At 32.6% G+C, this 24296-nt stretch overlaps 2 protein-coding genes across 2 annotated transcripts in view; one reads left to right on the top strand and one right to left on the bottom strand.

Annotated features, from left to right (window-relative positions):
* Nucleotides 1–259: 259 nt before the first annotated feature.
* Nucleotides 260–7017, bottom strand: LOC134695034 (transcription elongation factor 1 homolog). Its single transcript, XM_063556182.1, has 4 exons — nucleotides 6906–7017; nucleotides 2675–2798; nucleotides 1935–2005; nucleotides 260–1022 (listed from the first exon to the last, which is right to left on the bottom strand). The coding sequence occupies exons 2-4, from the start codon at nucleotides 2788–2790 to the stop codon at nucleotides 958–960; spliced, it is 252 nt and encodes an 83-aa protein (XP_063412252.1). The 5' UTR covers nucleotides 2791–2798; nucleotides 6906–7017; the 3' UTR covers nucleotides 260–957.
* A 193-nt stretch (nucleotides 7018–7210) lies between these two features.
* The window catches only part of LOC134695028 (DNA repair endonuclease XPF-like), a 28157-nt gene continuing 11071 nt past the window's right edge, over nucleotides 7211–24296 (top strand). Inside the window, exons 1-12 of the mRNA XM_063556168.1 lie at nucleotides 7211–7433; nucleotides 8385–8484; nucleotides 14431–14513; nucleotides 15877–15999; nucleotides 18677–18734; nucleotides 20866–21018; nucleotides 21639–21752; nucleotides 21952–22100; nucleotides 22821–22874; nucleotides 23347–23416; nucleotides 23642–23714; nucleotides 24018–24169. Of these exons, the coding sequence (XP_063412238.1) occupies nucleotides 7360–7433; nucleotides 8385–8484; nucleotides 14431–14513; nucleotides 15877–15999; nucleotides 18677–18734; nucleotides 20866–21018; nucleotides 21639–21752; nucleotides 21952–22100; nucleotides 22821–22874; nucleotides 23347–23416; nucleotides 23642–23714; nucleotides 24018–24169 (1203 nt within the window). The 5' untranslated portion in view covers nucleotides 7211–7359. The remainder of the gene's footprint in view (nucleotides 7434–8384; nucleotides 8485–14430; nucleotides 14514–15876; nucleotides 16000–18676; nucleotides 18735–20865; nucleotides 21019–21638; nucleotides 21753–21951; nucleotides 22101–22820; nucleotides 22875–23346; nucleotides 23417–23641; nucleotides 23715–24017; nucleotides 24170–24296) is intronic.

Below are 24296 nucleotides of genomic sequence, written 5' to 3'. Positions count from 1 at the left end.
ATGAAGGTGGTAAAGTAAGCTATTGTTATTGACTGCTGTGTCATTTGGTCTCTCGTAGAGAGTTATCTCATTGACAATCGTACCACATCTTCAATAACAGACAGGTGCCAATATTATGTGTCAAGCTCTAAATCGCTTCGGATTTAAAATGAAAATAAAGTAAGAGACTATCAAAGATATATCACAGGTCTATTTAGAGTTGATAAGGCTATAAACCAAATGATTAAGGTAAGATTCTTAAATAACTTGTACTACAATGTATAAGCAAAAGTGTTTATTTGAAATAATGTATACACAATACATGCTTATGTATTAAAAAAATAAAAACAATAATGATTGATTCAAGGTCATTTCAAACAGGAAAAATGCATTGTAAAATATCCATTTTCACCTTGTGTTGAACACAACCTTTGCTTATTTTTTTTTTATGAAAATCATAAGTAATATGCATGCAGATGTTTATTAAAATCTGTAGATTAAAGCTATAAATTTTACAAAACTATTCAAAAGTATATTTTTTTACAAACTTTTGCTATTGGATAAGAAAATTTATTTTTTCAAATAATATTTTATTTTTAGAAATTTGCTATATCAAAGTATTAAAATCTTTAATCTGCATGCTTACTTTTTCGTTTAACTGAATAGTGATATAAGCCTTCCCAGTTAGAATATATACACCATAACTGAATTTTTTTTTTCCATAATTTACTTTTCTTTAACAGTAAGAACTCATTGTCCCAATATCTGGAATTGTTAAAAGTTTTACAAATAAAACATGTCTGTACATTTTTGAAGATCACATATTTTTCTCTCAGATTTGAAATGAAGTGCTACACAATTTACAGTATAACTCTTTAATACCATCTTTTAAAGAACAATATAATAGTTCAAAGTTGTTGACATTAAAATCATCAATTCTGTCAAATGATCCATTCCTAAGAGACAGTTATAAAAACTTCACTGATTGGCAGATTCACAAGCATCAATCCAGTCACCATATACATCTATTGGCTCAGAGAGATCTGGACAATTTGTTAAAGAACAACATTTATACAAAGATCATCTGCTTCGCTCACTTTTCTCTATAGAAAGCAATGTTATATGAAAAGTTTTTTGTCTTTTATTGTAAGAAAACACCCATATATATGGGTGCGAAAATGCATATACAAAAAATAATATTTTTATTGATAGTATCCCTCACACCAAGTTTTTTTTTATAAAAACTGATGGGTTAAGTGTATTACAATAGACCACTTTCGAGTTCATCCGTCACCGGCAAAAACTCGTCGTTTATGCACGCCTTTATGACGTCATTTACCAAATAGAGGGGGTCGCCTGTATCCCTGCACTATTTACGTTCACCAAGCGTCTTAGTGATCGTCTTTGTGCAGGATAAACTAGAAATAATGGTTGCTCTGTAGGTACTTACTGACAATTCCCTAATGACAGCAGTGTTGATTGTCAATTTTGAGAATTCCATTTGCCGAAAAATTTGTACAATATAGAATTATAGTTTTCCAATCACTGGCTCAACATTGGAAAGGAAGTGATGACGCCCCTAAACGCACAAATGACGGTGATAAAGGCGCGAATAATTGACGAGATTTTTCCGGTGACGGATGAACTCGAAAGTGGTCTATTATTTTGAAATCATGTACAAGTAGGTTTTGCTAAAATTTATATAAATGACCTTATATTTCTTCATACATGTACATGCCTGTACATAAATTTAGAGTGCACTTCTTTCTTCGTCAGGTTCATTGTATAACATTTTGTAGTTTCGCTATAGAAAATAAAAAGGTCTGTGCTTTATAATATTTTTAAAAGTATAAATGAGATCCAAGCAGGTGAAATAAAGTCCTTCTTAGCACAAGACTATACAAATACTAAACAGAGCAGATCATGGTTGTTTCTTAATTTGAATTAAAGGATACAATTAATTGTTGTTTGAAATGCCTCTAGACATACAGTACATGTTATCATTCCAGTGTTTCGTTCTCTATCCCTGAAAAAGATAAATTATATATAAAATCTTTGCTGCAAATAAGAGAAATTCTCAGTATAGATGCAAATTCTCTTGATATCTTGATTTTAGAAAGTACACAGATTTTGTTAATCTTTTTTAAACGTTTTTGAATTAAATAATTTTTACAAGAATAGAAAGTAGTTGTTACCTTTTTTTTTAATTAAATATTGCAAAATGTGATTAGATAAAGACATGACTGCACTGCACTTATGAACATCAATCACAATGGCACTCAAATATTTTTTCTTCAATTTTGTAGAAGAGAATTTAAAATGAAATTATTGAAAAATATATGTAGTTCAAAATGTAATAAAAAAATAAATCCTGGACTACATTTTCAAAGTATTCAGCAGTTACAATGAATATTGTTAACCAAGTAATTTTCTCAAGTGATTTATTTTTAAAAGCCACTTTCGCATTGAAAAGAAAAATAAATCATCCTGATAAAATTTCAAAACTTGATCTTTCATTGTCAAAATACATCAAGTACATTTGAAAATTGTGAACTAAAATCGCCCTAAAATGGGCTAGAATGGTCTAAACGTGAAATAAAGTATCCATGGAAATAAGTTGGTTTACAGCAGTTACAAGTTAATATTCATATTAATAACTAGTTCTCTAATAGTTCTTTACACACATGTGACTTACATTTTAACTTCGCATGATTTTTCGTGATTACAGAATGGGCAATTGAATTGGGAGTCAAGTGGTTCTACATTCTTCTTCTTTGGAGGTGCCTTTCTTGCTTTCTTTCTTCTTCCCATTTTGTTTTCTGCAGGAAAAAAAAGTGCACATAAAACGTTGGTTTTTTTTAAAGATCACTATTTGTCTTTCAAGGTTGGCTTGCTTTCTCCTTGATGTTTACCACATCTCCTTTTATTCATTTCAAAGATTTTCACCTACATGTCATCTGGTAATAATATTTAGGGTGAGACAAATTCTAGACACCTCTGTATAAGGCCATTTTGGATTCGTCAAATGATAATTCTGCACCAAAGAAAGATAATTTGGTCATAAAAGAAATCAGCAACTGATGATCATAAAAAAAAGCCAAAAAACAAATAATTTGATTGCTGGTTCAGCTTTCAGACAATTTTTTTTATGTACGACTTTAAGATGGCCAATAAAATTTTGTCATTTGAGTTGCTGTCTCATTCACATAAAAAAACAGAGATTAAATTTATCCATTTCACCATGCATGCAAATTGGTAAAATTCTCAAAAAATGTGCTATTCAATATTGTAAATAAAACACATGCAGTACATGTATTTCGACTGTTTTAATTTTTCCTTTTCCATTTAGGAATTTTGATATCAGAACATACATGACATACATGTATGAGTATAGAGAATATCTCTTTTTTCATATTTTGTTTCATCATAGTGTTAATTTAAATATAATTAAGTTTGATCTTTGTTATTTCATAATCATTGTAATACCGACAGTAAATAAGTATCTATGACAATATAGTTACAATTACAAATATCTGGAAACAATATATCTAACAGGAAATGAATCTGATTGTCTTTTCAGTATAAAATTGATAAAATCTCAGCTGACTTTAAGAGACATGTTTTTGGTAGAGTTTGACTTACAAACTATCAGAACTGTTCAATAAATCAACCAATCAATTATAGTCCTAAAAAAATACAAGTTTTATCATAAAGTAGATATATTTTATATAAAATGACCAAGATAAGTGTGATTTATTTCATATTAAGTGTTTTAATTTATAATCATATTAATGGTGTGTGAATTTGGAAATGCAGTTATCTTTTTTTATCACCCTGTTTCAGGGTTTCCCCTTGGTCAATTATTTTTTCGCCACCTCTTTCGCCAAAACAATATATTTTTCGCCACTTTATTTTTTTTTTCGCCAAGTAACATAAATATATTTTTCGCTTAAAAATTTTTTTCTACCCCGCCTCCCCGCTTCCCTTAATAAGATGATTTTGCCCCATTGTGTCTATGACTATTCTCTAAAAATTATTTTAGAGTCTACATTTTAATGAATAAACACTTAACATTTTCTTTAAAACAACAAAATTTTTTTTTACTTAAAAGGGAAAAATATTTATTGTATTTTAAATAACTTTCCTAATGAGGGACCCACTATACTTTAATAATAAAGAAGATATAAGTCCTGGAATATAACAAAATTAATGGACATGTTTAGGTCATATAATACCAGTATAGTTCATAGTGAAAGAAAAATACTGATGTGCCCTTTTATACTAAGAAGTGGTTTTTACAACAAAACACATGAAATTGAGCCCTCATTTCATGTGTAGTCATAACATTGAAGGGTTACTCTCATTCAAGGGGTTGTTCCCAAACTTTTTTGTGAGATTTCTTCTTTTCTAGACCATCGTAACTGAAAAGGTTGAGATGTAAAATCTATGCTTGAAACACGTGTGTCACTCAAACGACTTCAAAGTAGTCTCCCTAATCAATTACCTATACTAAAGTCAAAGGATATTAAGTTTTAAATCAGAGATTTTTCTTGCTTTTGAACATTTTTCGTCACAACAGAATCTTTCTTTTCTAAACTATCTTTGAAAGGAGAGTAAACATCAAAAGTTTGCTTCAAACACGTGCGTCGCAAAGTGGTAAATATATTCTGTATGTGACATTTAGTGGAGACATTTAACCTTATCATTTTGTCAAATAATTCAATCAACACCTTTATTAATAAGTCCTTTGTTGTCGATAACTTAAAAATACAATCATAGCTGATTATTGATTTTCTGTCTAAATCTTAATGAGGTCAAGGTGAATTTCGAGTGTTGCCTGATAAAGTCCAAGAAACTCAAAAAAAGTAAATAAACAAGATGGAGGAAAATAAATCGTTATATGGTCCGAGTACACAGTTATTTCGTAGTGCATTTCTTTTAGACAATAAATGTAAATAAAAAAAATCCCACCTGCGCTTTCTCAATAACATTTTTACAGTGTGTTGTACTACTTTTGGGACAAATTATATCAAAATTATAGAAAACTTCATCAGCTCTAACTCAAAATATAGACAATTTTGTGTTAAGGGGGACTGGAAATCTTTTGACAGCTTCCGAAGTGCTAATTTTTTACCTTTTTCAGCTGGACCTAATCACTACTTTACCTAAATATTTATGACCCAATTTTTTTTACAATGTCATTTCACCCCCCAACTTGCTATATGAGGTATAAAACATGGAGAATTAAATTTGGAAGGGGTATAACAAAAATTGGCAAGTAACACACTGTCCACATTAAGGACTATATTCGTGAACAACGAAAATCAAAGGACGATAACTGTGTACTCGGACCTAATATATATATATATTTTTTCGCCAAATTCTTTCGCAAATGACGATTTTTTATCGCCAAAATTATTATTTTTTCGCAAATTGCGAAAATGGCGACCGCCAGCAGAAACCCTGCCCTGTTTGCATTCTGAACCCTTCTGTCATTGTCTGTGATAAATCGAATGCTATTATAACAGATTTGAAGTGACAGATTACATATTCTATACAATGGCATCACTTCAAAACTTTATAGTTTGAATGACATTTTTATTTATATTATCGGAAATTATAAGGATAATATTAATAGTGAGTAGGTTTTTAACGGTATCAGGTCCGTTCGCGCCCAATATACTGTCGCACCCTACACGTTTGCACCTCGCACGTTCGCACCCAAGGTCCGTTCGCACTCTACACGTTCGCACCCAATTTTAATTCAAATTTCAGTTGAATAATTGGAAAATCATGATTGTTGTTTTTAATTGCTTTGGTGTAAATACTGAATGTATTTATAGCTTAATATGAGTAAAAGATTGAAAATTTTAAATGAAAAACACAAAAGATAATTGTTTTAACAGCTTGGTCCCTTTGATCTGAAACAATGAAACAATAAAATACAGCAATACACTATTATAACCAAAACATGATCAAACATGATAAAAGTTATTCAACATTAAAAATTTAAAAAAAAACGTAGTTAGAATCTCACTCCATTTTGAAACAAGTCAATGAAACAAAGTTATAGCAATACACTAACCAAAACATGATTAAGAGTTATTCAACACAAAATAAATCGTTGACAGAATTACACTTTATTTAGAAAGGATTTTTTTTTTAACAATACACAATCCAAAACATAATTAAGATTTATTCAACTCAATAAAAAATGCTGTCTCACTTTATTTTGAGACAACGAAAACAATTTTACTTAAATAAGAATACTACTTTAAGCCAAAACTTGCATGATTACAAAGTTATTAAACCCAAAACCAATTAAAATTGGGCGCGAACATGTAGGGTGCGAACGGACTTTGGGTGCGAACATGTAGAGTGCAAAAGTGAAAGGGGGTGAACATGAGTGGGTGCGAACAAGAATGGGCGCGAACGGATCCGGATTCGTTTTTAACTCCTGTCTGTTTCTGTCATGTGTCTGAAGCGTATCTTTATTAACTATGACTCAACAATAAAATCAGCAACAAGTAGACAGTGTCAAATCCATTCAATATACCTATGCTCCTGCAAATATATACACTACAAGGCAATTTTTTACTCATTTTTTTTTTTGTAAGTGCTTGACAAATCAAGAACAAATATCTTAAATATGTCAGTTTGAAATGAATGACAATTTACAAAACATATCATTCAAGATTTTTTTAGGTGATTTCAGTAAATAGAGACAAATTTAAAAATTTGGTAGCACATATTGACATAATGCAGACATGGTCATGGATGACTATCTCTTTTCACATGTTTACATTTTATTGATTAATATTAAGCGTTGGTGTCGGTTTAAATCATTTTGCTGTACTCGTGGTATGTTTTTAAGCTTAATTAACTTGTAAGTTAAGATATAATTTCATTAAATTTTAAGAATTTACATTTCTCAAAAATAACGCCAACTGTTCTTTTTTCTTGTGTGTGTTATTAGTAGATCATTTAAAAGCTTGGATGGAGTGATAAATTTGATATAAATTCAAACGCAAATAAGACTTTACACATATTTGAACTAAATGATAACAATTAGTGGTATAATTTATATATTACTTCATTAACATTGCAAAAATGAGAATTTTTTACTTTGGCTATCTTTTATTTAGCGAAAATTGGATTCATATTATAATTATTGATGGTAACATTTTATATATTTTTAAAATAAGTTATCTTTTTGTTTTTGTTTTCAAAATGGCTGCGCCCATGATCTTCAGTATGGATTTTGTTGTGAAATAAATGTTTAGCTATGTTCTCTCCTTTTTAGAACCGATAAAGATGAACTTAATCAAGACAAAAACCACACAACTTATATAAGTGGGTCAGTAAATTGTGAATGTCTTCATGAAGACCCTGGAATATGAAAACCAGATCTTTTTGGACTCTTTTCATGAAGATGGGCTTCTGATTACAGCAAAGTACGCATAGACGGACTATTATATATTACTTACAGTTTGTTTGACTGTATGATTAGATAATTATAACAATTTGGCTTACAATGAAGTATAGATTAAGCTGGAAAAATCCAGTTTAAGTATAATATTTGTGTTTCGGTCATAGGCAAATAGCCGGTTCTCTTTGATCGCTTCGGCCATAGGCATCGAGTCAGTTCGTCCTTGGTCGTTTCGGCTATGTTATAAAAGTCATTTCAGCACTGTTTTTTTTATATTTACATAGTTCTACAACATGAACAATAAGGGTGGCAGTCTTGTTCTGAAAGGGGGTCTCATTGGGGGGTGCCAATCCTGGATCCAGCTTACTGTTTTGTTAGATTTTGCGTATCCTGCTTACACTATGCAATCTCATTTTTTGTCATTTCCTGGGTCCCGCTTGATCTCATTTCTGTTTTCACTACACAATTATTTGACTTTCACATGTCACGCTTTCAAAAGATTGGCAATCCTGCATCACGCTTAGACCCCAATGAGACCCATCTGAAAGGATTAAATTAAATACCACAATAACTTGTTTTGTTTATTTGGAGACACACACCTTTGCCAATCACTTTGACACTTATTTTTTCACCTTTAGCTTATCTTATTATACACACATACCAGTGGACATAGACTGAAACTGACTTTATATATAAATCTGTTGTAGAGATGTCACTGGTTCAGACGTACATATATATAATATATACATATACTGTACTCTACTCTCATGACTTTACACATTGATACATGTAGATGTTGTACTTATGAATAATAGATCACCTCTCATAACGAGTAATTCTGTAAGAAACAATTAGAAATAAAAATTTACAATTTCATGTGCATGACATTTTATTTCTTGCGCAGAATAAAAGGTTTGAATATAGATTAAATATGATTAAAAAAATGAAAGACTTAAATTTTTCATCTTTTTTTTAGAGGTTTAGGTGTAGACAGAATACTGCAGAACTTTTTAAAAGTATTATACAGTGATCCAGCTAATTTAGTTTTGGTGATAAACACAGCATCATCTGAAGAAGTATGTATAGTTCATGTACATATTGCTTTGAAATTTAACAGCATAAGGAAAGTAATAATTTTTGAGTATTTTTGTTTGACTGTTGCAACAGGAAGAACACAAAAAAAATGAAAACAAATAATGAAAGTTAACTGTATCCCCTGGCAGAGCAAACGACAGGACATGTCTTCTTACACATGTTACAGCATACAACAGGACATGTTCATGTTACAGCAAAAGACAAGACATGTCCATGTTACAGCAAAAGACAGGACGTGTCCATAATACAGCAACAGACAGGACATGTCCATGTTACAGCAAAAGACAGGACGTGTCAATGTTACAGCAAACGACAGGACATGTCCATGTTACAGCAAATGACAGGACATATCCATGTTACAGCAAACGACAGGATATGTTCATGTTACAGCAAATGACAGGACATGTCCATGTTACAGCAAACGACAGGACATGTCCATGTTACAGCAAATGACAGGACATGTTCATGTAACAGCAAACGACAGGACATGTTCATGTTACAGCAAAAGACAGGACATGTCCATGTTACAGCAAACGACAGGACATGTCCATGTTACAGCAACAGATAGGACATGTCCATGTTACAGCAAATGACAGGACATGTCCATGTTACAGCAAACAACAGGACATGTCCATGTTACAGCAAACGACAGGACATGTCCTTGTTACAGCAAACGACAGGACATGTCCATGTTACAGCAACAGACAGGACATGTCCATGTTACAGCAACAGACAGGACATGTCCATGTTACAGCAAATGACAGGACATGTTCATGTTACAGCAAATGACAGGACATGTTCATGTTACAGCAAATGACAGGACATGTCCATGTTACAGCAAACGACATGACGTGTCCATGTTACAGCAACAGACAGGACATGTCCATATTACAGCAAAAGACAGGACGTGTCAATGTGACAGCAAATGACAGGACATGTCCATGTTACAGCAACAGACAGGACATGTCCATGTTACAGCAAACGACAGAACATGTCCATGTTACAGCAACAGATAGGACATGTCCATGTTACAGCAAATGACAGGACATGTCCATGTTACAGCAAAAGACAGGACATGTCCATGTTACAGCAAAAGACAGGATATGTCCATGTTACAGCAACAGACAGGACATGTTCATGTTACAGCAAACGACAGGACATGTTCATGTAACAGCAAACGACAGGACATGTCCATGTTACAGCAAACGACAGGACATGTCCATGTTACAGCAACAGACAGGACATGTCCATGTTACAGCAAATGACAGGACATGTCCATGTTACAGCAAAAGACAGGACATGTCCATGTTACAGCAAAAGACAGGACATGTCCATGTTACAGCAAAAGACAGGACATGTCCATGTTACAGAAAAAGACAAAATATGTCCATGTTACAGCAACAGACAGGACATGTCCATGTTACAGCAAACAACAGGACATGTCCATGTTACAGCAAATGACAGGACATGTCCATGTTACAGCAAATGACAGAACATGTTCATGTTACAGCAAACGACAGGACATGTCCATGTTACAGCAAACGACAGGACATATCCATGTTACAGCAAACGACAGGACATATTCATGTTACAGCAAATGACAGGACATGTCCATGTTACAGCAAATGACAGGACATGTTCATGTTACAGCAACAGACAGGACACGTCCATGTTACAGCAACAGACAGGACATGTCCATGTTACAGCAAATGACAGGACATGTCCATGTTACAGCAAATGACAGGACATGTCCATGTTACAGCAAATGACAGAACATGTTCATGTTACAACAAACAACAGGACATGTCCATGTTACAGCAAATGACAGGACATGTTCATGTTACAGCAAATGACAGGACATGTTCATGTTACAGCAACAGACAGGACATGTCCATGTTACAGCAAACCACAGGACATGTCCATGTTACAGCAAACCACAGGACATGTCCATGTTACAGCAAACGACAGGACATGTCCATGTTACAGCAAATGACAGGATATGTCCATGTTACAGCAATTGACAGAACATGTTCATGTTACAGGAAACGACAGGACATGTTCATGTAACAGCAAACGACAGGACATGTTCATGTTACAGAAACGACAGGACATGTTCATGTAACAGCAAATGACAGGCCATGTTTATGTTACAGGAAACGACAGGACATGTTCATGTAACAGCAAACGACAGGACATGTCCATGTTACAGCAAATGACAGGATATGTCAATGTTACAGCAAATGACAGGACATGTCCATGTTACAGCAAATGACAGGACATGTCCATGTTACAGCAAACAACAGGACATGTCCATGTAACAGCAAAAGACAGGACGTGTCAATGTTACAGCAAACGACAGGACATGTCCATGTTACAGCAAATGACAGGACATGTCCATGTTACAGCAAACGACAGGACATGTCCATGTAACAGCAAACAACAGGACATGTCCATGTTACAGCAAACGACAGGACATGTCCATGTTACAGCAAACGACAGGATATGTTCATGTTACAGCAAATGACAGGACGTGTCCATGTTACAGCAAATGACAGTACATGTTCATGTAACATTGAATTCTTGGGGTTCTTTGATATGCTGAATCTAAACATAAACTTAGATTTTTGATTATGGGCCCAGTTTTCAAGTTGGTCCAAATCGGGGTCCAAAATTAAACTTTGTTTGATTTCAACAAAAATTGAATATATGGGGTTCTTCAATATGCTGAATCTAACCATTTATTTAGATTTTTAATATTTGGGCCCTGTTTTCAAATTGGTCCACATTGAGGTCTAAAGGGTCTAAAATTGAACATAATTTGATTTCATCAAAAATTGAATTCTCGGAGTTCTATGATATGTTGAATCTAACCATGTATTTAGATTTTGGATGTTGGACCATAATAGGTAAATGTCCAATTTAAAATTTTAAAGTTTTTAAGTTTAAGTTCTTAGACCACATTCAGACAGGACATGTCCATGTTACAGCAAATGACAGGACATGTCCATGTTACAGCAAAAGACAGGACATGTCCATGTTACAGCAAAAGACAGGACATGTCCATGTTACAGCAAAAGACAGGACATGTCCATGTTACAGAAAAAGACAAAATATGTCCATGTTACAGCAACAGACAGGACATGTCCATGTTACAGCAAACAACAGGACATGTCCATGTTACAGCAAATGACAGGACATGTCCATGTTACAGCAAATGACAGAACATGTTCATGTTACAGCAAACGACAGGACATGTCCATGTTACAGCAAACGACAGGACATATCCATGTTACAGCAAACGACAGGACATATTCATGTTACAGCAAATGACAGGACATGTCCATGTTACAGCAAATGACAGGACATGTTCATGTTACAGCAACAGACAGGACACGTCCATGTTACAGCAACAGACAGGACATGTCCATGTTACAGCAAATGACAGGACATGTCCATGTTACAGCAAATGACAGGACATGTCCATGTTACAGCAAATGACAGAACATGTTCATGTTACAACAAACAACAGGACATGTCCATGTTACAGCAAATGACAGGACATGTTCATGTTACAGCAAATGACAGGACATGTTCATGTTACAGCAACAGACAGGACATGTCCATGTTACAGCAAACCACAGGACATGTCCATGTTACAGCAAACCACAGGACATGTCCATGTTACAGCAAACGACAGGACATGTCCATGATACAGCAAATGACAGGATATGTCCATGTTACAGCAATTGACAGAACATGTTCATGTTACAGGAAACGACAGGACATGTTCATGTAACAGCAAACGACAGGACATGTTCATGTTACAGAAACGACAGGACATGTTCATGTAACAGCAAATGACAGGCCATGTTTATGTTACAGGAAACGACAGGACATGTTCATGTAACAGCAAACGACAGGACATGTCCATGTTACAGCAAATGACAGGATATGTCAATGTTACAGCAAATGACAGGACATGTCCATGTTACAGCAAATGACAGGACATGTCCATGTTACAGCAAACAACAGGACATGTCCATGTAACAGCAAAAGACAGGACGTGTCAATGTTACAGCAAACGACAGGACATGTCCATGTTACAGCAAATGACAGGACATGTCCATGTTACAGCAAACGACAGGACATGTCCATGTAACAGCAAACAACAGGACATGTCCATGTTACAGCAAACGACAGGACATGTCCATGTTACAGCAAACGACAGGATATGTTCATGTTACAGCAAATGACAGGACGTGTCCATGTTACAGCAAATGACAGTACATGTTCATGTAACATTGAATTCTTGGGGTTCTTTGATATGCTGAATCTAAACATAAACTTAGATTTTTGATTATGGGCCCAGTTTTCAAGTTGGTCCAAATCGGGGTCCAAAATTAAACTTTGTTTGATTTCAACAAAAATTGAATATATGGGGTTCTTCAATATGCTAAATCTAACCATTTATTTAGATTTTTAATATTTGGGCCCTGTTTTCAAATTGGTCCACATTGAGGTCTAAAGGGTCTAAAATTGAACATAATTTGATTTCATCAAAAATTGAATTCTCGGAGTTCTATGATATGTTGAATCTAACCATGTATTTAGATTTTGGATGTTGGACCATAATAGGTAAATGTCCAATTTAAAATTTTAAAGTTTTTAAGTTTAAGTTCTTAGACCACATTCATTCTGGTGTCATCCTGGTTTGCCCACTTTTAATTACATGCATATGAAAACATAGGGGGAATTGTTGTTTTAACAAATATAGTTTATTTCAAAATAAAAGTCATAATTTTTACCTTTTATTTTACCTGTAATTTTTATATAAATGATACAATATTCTGCTAATAAATCAATGAAAATCTGCAAAAATATTTTTCATTTTAATATTTTTGAGCAGGAAAATGTGCGGAATTTGACATTATACCTCTTATTTTACCTGTATTTTTTTAATTAAAGATACTACATTTATATTCTGGTATTAACTCAAGAAAAATGTGCAAAGATATTTTTGATTTGATATAATTTTGAAGGAAAGTGTATTGAAATTGACAAATATAGAAAGGGAAAAATGTGTATTACTTTTATAATTTATTAACAAAAATGGTATTCCCAACTTTATTAAGTGTAGTTGTTGAAAGGCATAGAAATGTTGACTACAAACGTATGATAAAGAAAATGAAACATCACTTGATTTAAAAGACGAGCCGCAGTATAACCTCTTTCTATTGCCCTTTAGTATACATACAGTGCCCATGGTACACCTTATTACCTATTTTTCCATTATAGTGCTTTATTTATTCCCTATGTATTGCACTTATAAACTTTGATTCATATATCATATAAATTATGTTTGCAATATTTGTATTGCAGTATTTACATCATGAAAATCATTCAGAAACTAAAAAAATGTGAAGACACTTTTATTACTGAATGTCATTCAATTGTTTTGTCTTTAGTTGTATGTTATATGATAATATTGAATTGATATCAAATTATTGAGAGAAAACCTATTTGATTTATTTATTATTTTTCTTTAAAAATCATTATAAAAAATAAGTAAATATGTTAGAAAACACTGATAAACTACAATGTATATACCTAAGTTGGAACAGACTATACAATTGTATGCTCATTAAACCTTTTGTCTTTTTTGTTTTCTTTGCTATTAGATAATTGGTAGGATTAAAAGTGGGCAAACCAGGAGTAAACCGACCATTCATTCTGTGTCTGAAACCTATGTTGTGTCAACTGTTTAATCACAATCCAAATTCAGAGATGTATCAAGCTTAAATGTTGTGTTCATACTTGCCCCAACTGTTCAGGGTTTCGACCTCTGTTGTCATATAGAGCAGTATAACACAGTGTTTTATATTTGTTCATAGAATACATAAACATCAGGGTTAAATTTATGCTTTTAGGAATATTTTATTGAGAATTTAGAAAGAGAAGGAGTAAAGCCATTACCACGTGTCATAACAAATGAAGTCAGTGTTTCGGAAAGGTATTTATTTATATTATGTTGATAGCTTATGAGATTTTTGCTGTTTAAGAAAAGTTGTATGTTTTATTGGTATAATGAATATTGATTTTGTATTTTAATTAAGACCAAACTAATATTATTGTTCTATACATATGCACATTCAGGGTTCTACAATCTTACAATACCTGTATTTTTGGCAATCCACAAGGTCATATTTTTCTGTGACTATCAATCACAGGCACTTGTCTCAAAAAAAAAATTCCTGTATACCTTAATATAACACAAGGTACTTAACTAATTTTTTGAATAATGACACCCAGTCCCAAACTCCCGTTATTTTTTTTATTTCTCGGTTGTCAAACCTTCTTAAACTTAATATGCCGTAAATCTAAATTGATTTATCTACACAATGGTATATGACATGACTATCATTGTTGTCGGGATCATTAGAAGCAGGCCTCAGAAGTCGGTCAACGGGATGTATTTTTGCATTCGTCTCATTTTTTGGCAACACCTAGCCCGCATGTAAGTTTATACTGGTTTCTCATTGGTCAATCGTCTGTCTAAAAATAAATGTGGGAAATTTTGGTCAATTTATAACTCTTCATTAGTGTCGTTGTGTACACGTCTGTTTCATAACAAACTTATTTGTGTTTGTTTCACATAATTTGTAAAGAATTTACAATAAAAGTAATAATTCATAGTCAGAGGGAAGCTGACAGTTTTTATTTTAATAACTTTTTATAATAATTCAATCACTGCGGGCTGGGTGTTGCCAAAAATTGAGACGAATGCAAAAAACATCCCGTTGACCGACTTCTCAGGCCTGCTACTAATGATCCCGACAACAATGATAGTCGTGTCATATACCATTGTGTAGATAAATCAATTTAGATTTACGGCATATTAAGTTTAAGTAGGTTTGACAACCGAGAAATAAAAAAAATCACGGGATTTCGGGACTGGGTGTCATTTTTAAAAAAAAATAGTTAAGTACCTTGTGTTATATTAAGGTATACAGGAATATTTTTTTTTGAGACAAGTGCCTGTGCTATCAATGACATCTTTACGCTAAACTGATTGGATATGTTGGAATTGCAATCACATCCCATTTTCTTATTTTGATAAAAATCCAGTGTTGGCAACTAGTATGACAATATTAACTATTTGTACAAGGCTGTATTTTGATTATTTCAGAAGCTAATTAAAGAGATTGATAATCAACATCTTTTATCTAAGTGTCTTGTAGAATTATTTGAAAATTGTTTGAAACTTTGAAAATCAGAGTAGGTATGAATAAAAGTATGATTTTGATATGCTTCAGTGTTAATAGATATAGGAAGATGTGGTAATAGTATATATATAATCTTTTTTCTATTTTTAGACAAAAAGTGTATTTGGAGGGAGGAGTGTTGTTTATTACTTCCAGAATTCTGGTTGTTGATTTCCTGACTGATCGCATTCCATCAGAACATGTCTCAGGAATACTAGTGTACAGAGCCCACAAGTAATATAGCTACACTTGTATTTTGATTCAACTTGTACAGTAACAGTTCTTTAAGAAGAATATGTTGTTTCTTGTTCTGAACTTTTGTATTCTATTGAACATTTTTGTATAAAACTGAGTGATAATATAAAAAAGAAGATGTGGTATGATTGCCAATGAGACAACTATCCACAAAAGACCAAAATGACACAACCATTAACAATTATAGGTCACCGTACGGCCTTCAACAATAAGAAAAACCCATACCGCATATAGTCAGCTATAAAAGGCCCTGATAAGACAATGTAAAACAATTCAAGCGAGAAAACTAACGGCCTTATTTATGTAAAAAAATTAACGAAAAACAAATATGTAACACATAAACAAACGACAACCACTGAATTACAGACCCCTGACTTGGGACAGGCACATACATGAATAATGTGGCGGGGTTAAACATGTTAGCGGGATCCCAACCCTCCCCCTAACCTGGGACAGTGGTATAACAGTACAACACAAGAACGAACTATAAAAATCAGTTGAAAAAGGCATAACTCATCAGATAGACAAAAATAAAAGTAAAGATAAGCACATAAATGTATGTCTATTCACAAACTATTTGTTCATCCTGAAAATCTTGAAAAAACACTTAAAGCTTTAAGAATAGACCACTTTGGAGTTATGTCCTTCGTCAAAACCGTTCGTCAATTATGCATGCTTTTATCAATCATTTACCAGATAGAGGGAGTCACCTGTATCCCTGTACTAGTACAGTTTACTAAGGCCACACCAATTTGATTCCTTGGACCCGCCCGTACCTATTTTTTTCAAAACAGATTTTTTTTATTTTTATTATATTCCCGCTTCCCGCATCCGGAAATGAAATAATGTCCATTTCCCGCACCGTTTTTTGTAAATATTATATAAAGATCTCAACATTTGTTTTTTAAAATCACAGTCTAGCCTTTATATAACGATTTAAAACCTATCAGCACCCACAACACTGTAAATATCTGCGAGAAGATTTGTTTCAGCATGAAACCAATTTATTCCAAGTTGGAGTGCTCCGATATAAATAGAAATACCAGTACAGAACAAAACGTTGGTTTCTTTCCCCCTAACTTATATTCCCTATAAAAAATAATGTTCGTTGTTAAAATAAAATACACAGAACTTTTAAAGGATTTGCCTTCAACTGCAATTATAATGTATGGTGACTGTCATACCCGCTGCAGGTTTGTGCACCTGTCCTGGTTGATTCAGAGACCTGTCGTTAAGCAGTTATTGTTTGTTGATGTGATTCATTGGTATTTTCCCGTTTGGAAATATAATTTAGATCTTTGGTTTTCCTGTTTGAATTGTGTACAATACTAAGTTGTAGTCCCTTATAGCTTGTTGGTTGTTCTTGATCAAAGCACTGTGTAAAAGGCCGTACTTTGACCTATGTTTGTTATTATCAGGTTGGGACCAACCCTCCCTCAGACAAGGGCCTGGAAGGGGTCATTTTACCATGTTTACTGTTCAGTCTGTTGTAGAAAAAAAATTAGAAATACTAAGGATTTGCACAGTGCTACTATACAAAACCTTTGACAACTTAGAAATTTTTACTCAAAAAGAGGAGAAATACATTATATTTTAAACAACTTTCTAAAAGGGGGATGGGTCCACTTATTTTGAATAATATTAAACTGTTAAAGTAAATGTGTTAACATGGTTAAAGTCCAGGAATATTACAAAATTCTTGGACATGTTTTGACCATTTAATACCAAATATTATGGCTCTTTGGGAAAATATAAGCCCTTTTGTACTTAAAGTGTTTTTACAAAAAAAATATATTATAATTTTAATATTTTGACCCCTCATAAAAGGGATATTCATAACAATAAGGGGTTGTTCTGAACCTGATTATGACTTGGATGGAGAATTGTCTCATTGTCAGTCACACATACATAGACCAGATTTAATTATTCAATTATTTCTTGTTGAACAGGGAAAAAATACTTCATAAATTAGAGAAATATCAAGGTACAAGTGATAAATCAAGTTTTAATATAGTCAAAACCTACTATTTTATGTTTACAAAAAAAAAATATAATCGCTCGCCTTTACTTTTTAAGCTTGGCCTCAAAAATTTGCAAATTAAATATTTTTTTATTAAAATTTTCAAATCGCTCGCTCGCCCCAATTTTTGGAGTCCAAAAATCCGTAGAACAAGAAATTAAATTGGTGTGGCCTAAGCATCTTTGTTATCATTATTATGCAGTATTAACTATGATCTGTAGGTACTTGATCAAGATTCCTTTATGACAGCAGTGCTGATTATCAATAATAAGAATTTAATTTGTGGAATAATTTATGCAATATAATCATATTTTTTCAACCACTTGCTCAACATGGAAGGAAGTGACAATGTCCCTTAATATTATTAGGCTTTCCTAAAATTTCTTGAAATGAGTAACTTGTTCTCAAATTGGTACCATACAAATATCATATCAGGCACATTTGGAGATTTGAGTGTGTTTGTATGTATGTTTCACAGCAATGTACAATGATGTATCAATTAGATATAGGAAGATGTGGTGTGAGTGCCAATGAGACAACTCTCCATCCAAATAACAATTTAAAAATTAAACCATTATAGGTGCACATTATTTATTTCAACAGATTATAATTAATGTTTGCAATATTATTTTTAAGGGTGATTGAATCATGTCAAGAAGCTTTCATTTTACGTTTATACAGACAGAAAAACAAGGTATACCATCAAGTGGTAGCAAATAATGTAATAGTTTTCTTGATAATTTCTTGTATAAATTGCATTAACAATTCTATTTATTAAACTTGAGTTTTTACTAAAAAAGCTTTACTCTTTTAAAACGTTGCCTTTAATTGTAATCAACACAATTATAATAGTAAAAGTAGAGACAAGAGATACCAAAGGGACATGCTAACTCATAAATTAAAAAAGCTATACAAAAAAGAGAAGAACAAATAATAATACACATTTCATGTATATTATCAAAAATAATGACTGAGAAACACAAACCCCACACAAAATCAGTGGATGATCTCAGGTGATCCTGAAGGGTGATCTTATAATAATGGGAGAAATTTAACAACATATGTGTGGATTGAAATGTGTGCAAATTTGTATTTACCACAGAATTATTAAAATCCTTAGGGTACTAAGTTTTGTGAGTTAAGATAATCCAATAATTTAAATGTTCAATGAAGTATAATTTTTGTACATGTATAAGCTTGTAGGCAGACTTTGGCCAATGCACACATTTAGATATTTTCTAAAGTACGTTTTTCCTCAATCAACCAAAATTGGAACCCATGAAAATAATTGACAGCATATGGGAAAATATTTATCCAAAGAATTAGTTTGTCATACAATCATAATTTCTTTCCTGTGGTACGAAATGTATCATACAAGATGCAGAATATTAACCATCTTAAAATCCATTTTTAGCTCACCTAGCCAAAAGGCCAAGTGAGCTTTTCTCATCACTTGGCGTCCGTCGTCGTCGTCGTCCTGCGTCCGTCATTTTTACAAAAATCTTCTCCCCTGAAACTACTGGGCCAAATTAAACCAAACTTGGCCACAATCATCATTGATGTATCTAAGTTAAAATTTGTGTTTTGTTACCCGGCCAACCAACCAAGATGGCCACCATGGCTAAAAATAGAACATAGGGGTCAAATGCAGTTTTTGGCTTATAACTCAAAAACCAAAGCATTTAGAGCAAATCTGACAATGGGTAAAATTGTTTATCTGGTCAAGATCTATCTGCCCTGTAAGTTTAAGATGAATGGGACAACCCGTTGTTGGGTTGCTGCCCCTGAATTGGTAATTTTAAGGAAATGTTGCTGGTTTTTTTTCTATTATCTTGAATATTATTATGGATAGATTTAAACTGTAAACAGCAAAAATGTTCAGCAAAGTAAGATTTACAAATAAGTCAACAGGACCAAAATGGTCAGTTGACCCCTTTAGGAGTTATTGCCCTTTATAGTCAATTTTTAACCATTTTTCGTAAATCTCCATGATCTTTTACAAAAATCTTCTCCTCTGAAACTACTGGGCCAAATTAATCCAAACTTGGCCACAATCATTATTGATGTATCTAGTTTAAAAATTGTGTTTTTTTACCCGACCAACCAACCAAGATGGCAGCCACTGCTAAAAATAGAACATGGAGGTTAAATGCAGTTTTTGGTTATTACTCAAAAACCAAAGCATTTAGAGCAAATCTGACAATGGGTAAAATTGTTTATCTGGTCAAGATCTATCTGCCCTGAAATTTTTAGGTGAATCGGACAACTCGTTGTTAGGTTGCTGACCCTAAATTGGTAATTTTAAGGAAATTTTGCTGTTTTGGGTTATTATCTTGAATATTATTATAGATAGAGATACACTGTAAACAGCAATAATGTTCAGCAATTTAAGACTCAAAAATAAGTCAAAATGACCAAAATGGTCAATTGACCCCCTAAGAAGTTATAGTTCTTTATAATCAATTTTTATCCATTTTCATAAAATTTGTAAATTTTTACTAACATTTTCCACTGAAACTACACGGACAAGTAAAGTAAGATGTACAAACACATCACAATCACCTAAACACAATTTTGTCATGAACTGTCTGCTTCCTTTGTTTAATTCACATATACCAAGGTGAGCGACACAGGCTTTTTAGAGCCTCTGGTTGATTTTCAGAACAAAAAACAAGTTACAAATAAATCAATAAAAGATAATGCAGTATCAAAGAGTACTGATAGTTTTAATATTGGCGAACTTTTTGTTAGATCTGTCTTGTATTTTTGTAAAAGCTGAAACAGTAAGACTAAAAATTATGAATATGTTTATTTAATTTTTATAGACAGGATTCATTAAAGCCTTCTCTGACAGTCCCCATGCTTTTACATCTGGATTTGCTCATGTGGAGCATACTATGAAGAATTTATTTGTCAGAAATCTGTATCTATGGCCAAGGTTTCATGCAAGTGTTGTAGCAACATTAGAAAAGAATCAGGTATGGAAAATATAATAGAGCAACTCATTAAACGGTGTGGCATAATGTGAAAGTCATTGTTATGGAGATAATTTGATTGATAAAGATATCATTTACTAGGACATTCAGACTGCCTCATTTCATATATAATAGAGAATCTCCATTAATTATGAAGGAACAGTATCTATTTCTGACATTTGATGTCAATATAAAAATTGGGAGATGTGGTATGATTGATCCTCATGATTGCCATTGAGATAACTATTAGTCTACCAAATTTTTTTTCAGTAATTTGATTTTACAATTTGATTATTGGAAATGTGTCTGTATAGAAATAATTACAAAAGATCATCAACTTTTGGTATACCATTATATTGGTATTTTAGAAAACAGCTTTTTTAGCATAAGAAACCCCACCCTCTACGACATACTGTACCGGTAGTTTGTTTTATTGTCCTATAATGATTTTGTAAATTGTACATTATTCAAGGTGTTTTTTTTACACAATGTGTTTTATGAGAAAGAGACTTAATGGTAAAATTGAGAATGGGAACAGAGAAAGATAGATTATTAAAAAAATTTTTTTTAAATTCTTATTTAGTCAGCAAACAGAAATTGTATTGTGAGCTTGTATATTTCAGATTGATGTAATAGAAATCCAAGTAAAACTTACATCAACAATGCTGGCCTGTCAAACAGCTCTGTTGGATCTGATTAATGCCTGTATTAAAGAACTGAAAAGATGTACAACTGCAGTGAGTTATTTTAAAGTTAATTTGCATTTGCTCATGTATATTAGCTTATGATGTTAGCACACTTAGAAATATTTTTTTCTGATGTGGTCTTTTACCACAAAAGTTTTAAAAGATCAAAGCTTCTCACTTTGAATAAGCTGATAAATAAGCCTTTGCTACAGTGCAAAATGAAAAAAATGTAAAATTTTATTTCTTAAAGATTGATGCAGATGAGGTTACAGTAGAGAATGCCATTGGGAAATCTTTTGACAAGATCATAAGGTTCCAGCTGGACCCAGTTTGGCATCAACTTGGATCAAAAACGAAACAGCTTGTTACAGATATCAAGACTCTGAGGCTGATATTGAGGTAGGTCCACCTAGATCAGGTCTTGACTTGTCATTATATTGGTGCAGAGAATGAGCTGACATAAATGACAGATAGACCCAATTGGACACAGGCCAGGCCCCAAAACCGAACAAGCCTGAGATTAAGTCTTATAAGCTAGTATTTTGTGGGTTCAACTACATTTAAGATTTATTTTTAGTCAGTTAAAACCTGTTATGCTTGGAAAATTCTCACAAATATAAGCTTTTATGAGGTATGCAGGGTAATTAAAAAGTATGACGTATGCAAGATAATTAAAAATTGGCTAAGCTCAGTATTTGCTGCTGAAATTCAGAATAAAAACATTCTGTCAAATATATATGTGTATACCCCAACAGGGGCATTAACTGTTACCCTTGACCATCTGTCATTCTGTCCTTCTGTCTTTTCATCTGTGCATTCCACTTTTGTTTCTGCACTCTTGCATAATTTTTACTGGTCTAAATTTTATGAAAACTTATTTACAATGCAAAGAACTGTGACATTCAGAAAGAGTATGAATTTAGGTCGTTTTTCATGTTTATTTCTAGAGTTATACCCCTTTTTAAAACAAAAAAATGCTTCACCAGTGGCATTTGTGCCTCATACACCTTCTTTTATTGTAATTGAAGATATAATGCAACATTGAATAAGAGTAAATTTTACCTCAGAAATGACATTTCATCACTCTTGGTGTTATAGCGATTGATTTTTCCATTGTAGGCATCTGACCCAGTATGATTGTGTAACATTTCACAGTATGGTTAACTCTGTAAGGTAAGTTTCAGTTACAGAACTTAGATAGAAATTGAAACCACTATTTAGGCAACATGACTCATATATGCATTACTGCTTAAAAAGGAATGAATAAGGGGAGTTCAGTTATTAAAAGGAAAAGAGTGTCAACATTGAAAGTGAAACAAGAGTAAACCAGTTAATTGACTGATTCAATCCACGAAAAACTCATTCTTACACAGGTAAAAATGATGACAAAAATATGTTTATAACCTATAATATGAATTGTTTGTTTAAGACATTTTATGAGTTAGATATAGGCTTTAATATGCTATAAATCATTTGAGAATTTGAGTCAAATCAGTGAACATGAATTTGACAGCTGATGCCCCTTTAACCATTGTGTATTTTCTATTTTCAAGAAATATATTATTTGCTTAATGTAAATTCCAAATTTTTTTTTAGTACATTGTACCTACATACATTGACATATATTTTTATTTATCTTGCTTAGGACAAATGAGAAAACATTTGGACAGAACACTGGATGGTTATTTTTAGACTCAGCCGATTCATTATTTGTTGTAAGTAAAATTTTATATTAATAGATTTTTTTAACTGGGTTGGGCAGATAAGTTTTATTACACATGCATGGAATTAGATCTCCCAAAAGAATGTTTTAAAATTTCCATTAAACTTTATCTTAACTAGAAATGAGTTTAGAGTTTGTTCTTATTCATAGTTTTAGGAGAATAAAAGTTCCACAATATTTGTTTATGATTTTAATATATTGCAATTCTATTTTACAGCACTCAAGAGAAAGAATATATGGACCACAAAATAAAAAGATATATGATGAAGAAGGAAATGATAAAAAGATTGGTAAGCTTTACAAACTGGATATACTTGTGTCTTTATTAAGATAACTCTTTCTCAGATACATTCATTTATTGTTAAAATGACAAGGGCTATAATTTTAAAATTTTGATGAGAATGTAAAACAGCTATTACAATATCACAGAAAAAAATCATGTAAAAAAAATGCTTGATTTTTGTTAAGCAAGCATCATATATACTTGGTTTTTTTTGTTTTTTTTTCTTTTCATGATTGGCAAACCTATCTGCATACAAGGAACAAATTTCAATTTTATGTGATTAAGATTATTTTTTTTGCCTCCATTATAGAAGTTGAACCTTCATTGGAACCTTGTCCTAAATGGGATGGTTTACTTGACATTGTAAAAGAAATACGAGATCAAGTCAAAGATGCAGATTTGGATCAATGTCACATCTTAATAGCTGCTGAAGATGACAGAACATGTAACCAGATAAGGGAGGTAACTCAATATAAATAAATGATAAATCAGTATTGAGTCATTTTTGTCTCACCTGTTGCAAGGTATACCATCATTTCTCCATAAGTTCAATTTTCTGGATATGTTTATTTTCAAAATAAGAACTTTA

The sequence above is a fragment of the Mytilus trossulus genome, chromosome 1, assembly GCF_036588685.1.
Source record: "Mytilus trossulus isolate FHL-02 chromosome 1, PNRI_Mtr1.1.1.hap1, whole genome shotgun sequence".
Classification (NCBI taxonomy): domain Eukaryota; kingdom Metazoa; phylum Mollusca; class Bivalvia; order Mytilida; family Mytilidae; genus Mytilus; species Mytilus trossulus.
This window is presented reverse-complemented; position numbering and strand designations above follow the sequence as displayed.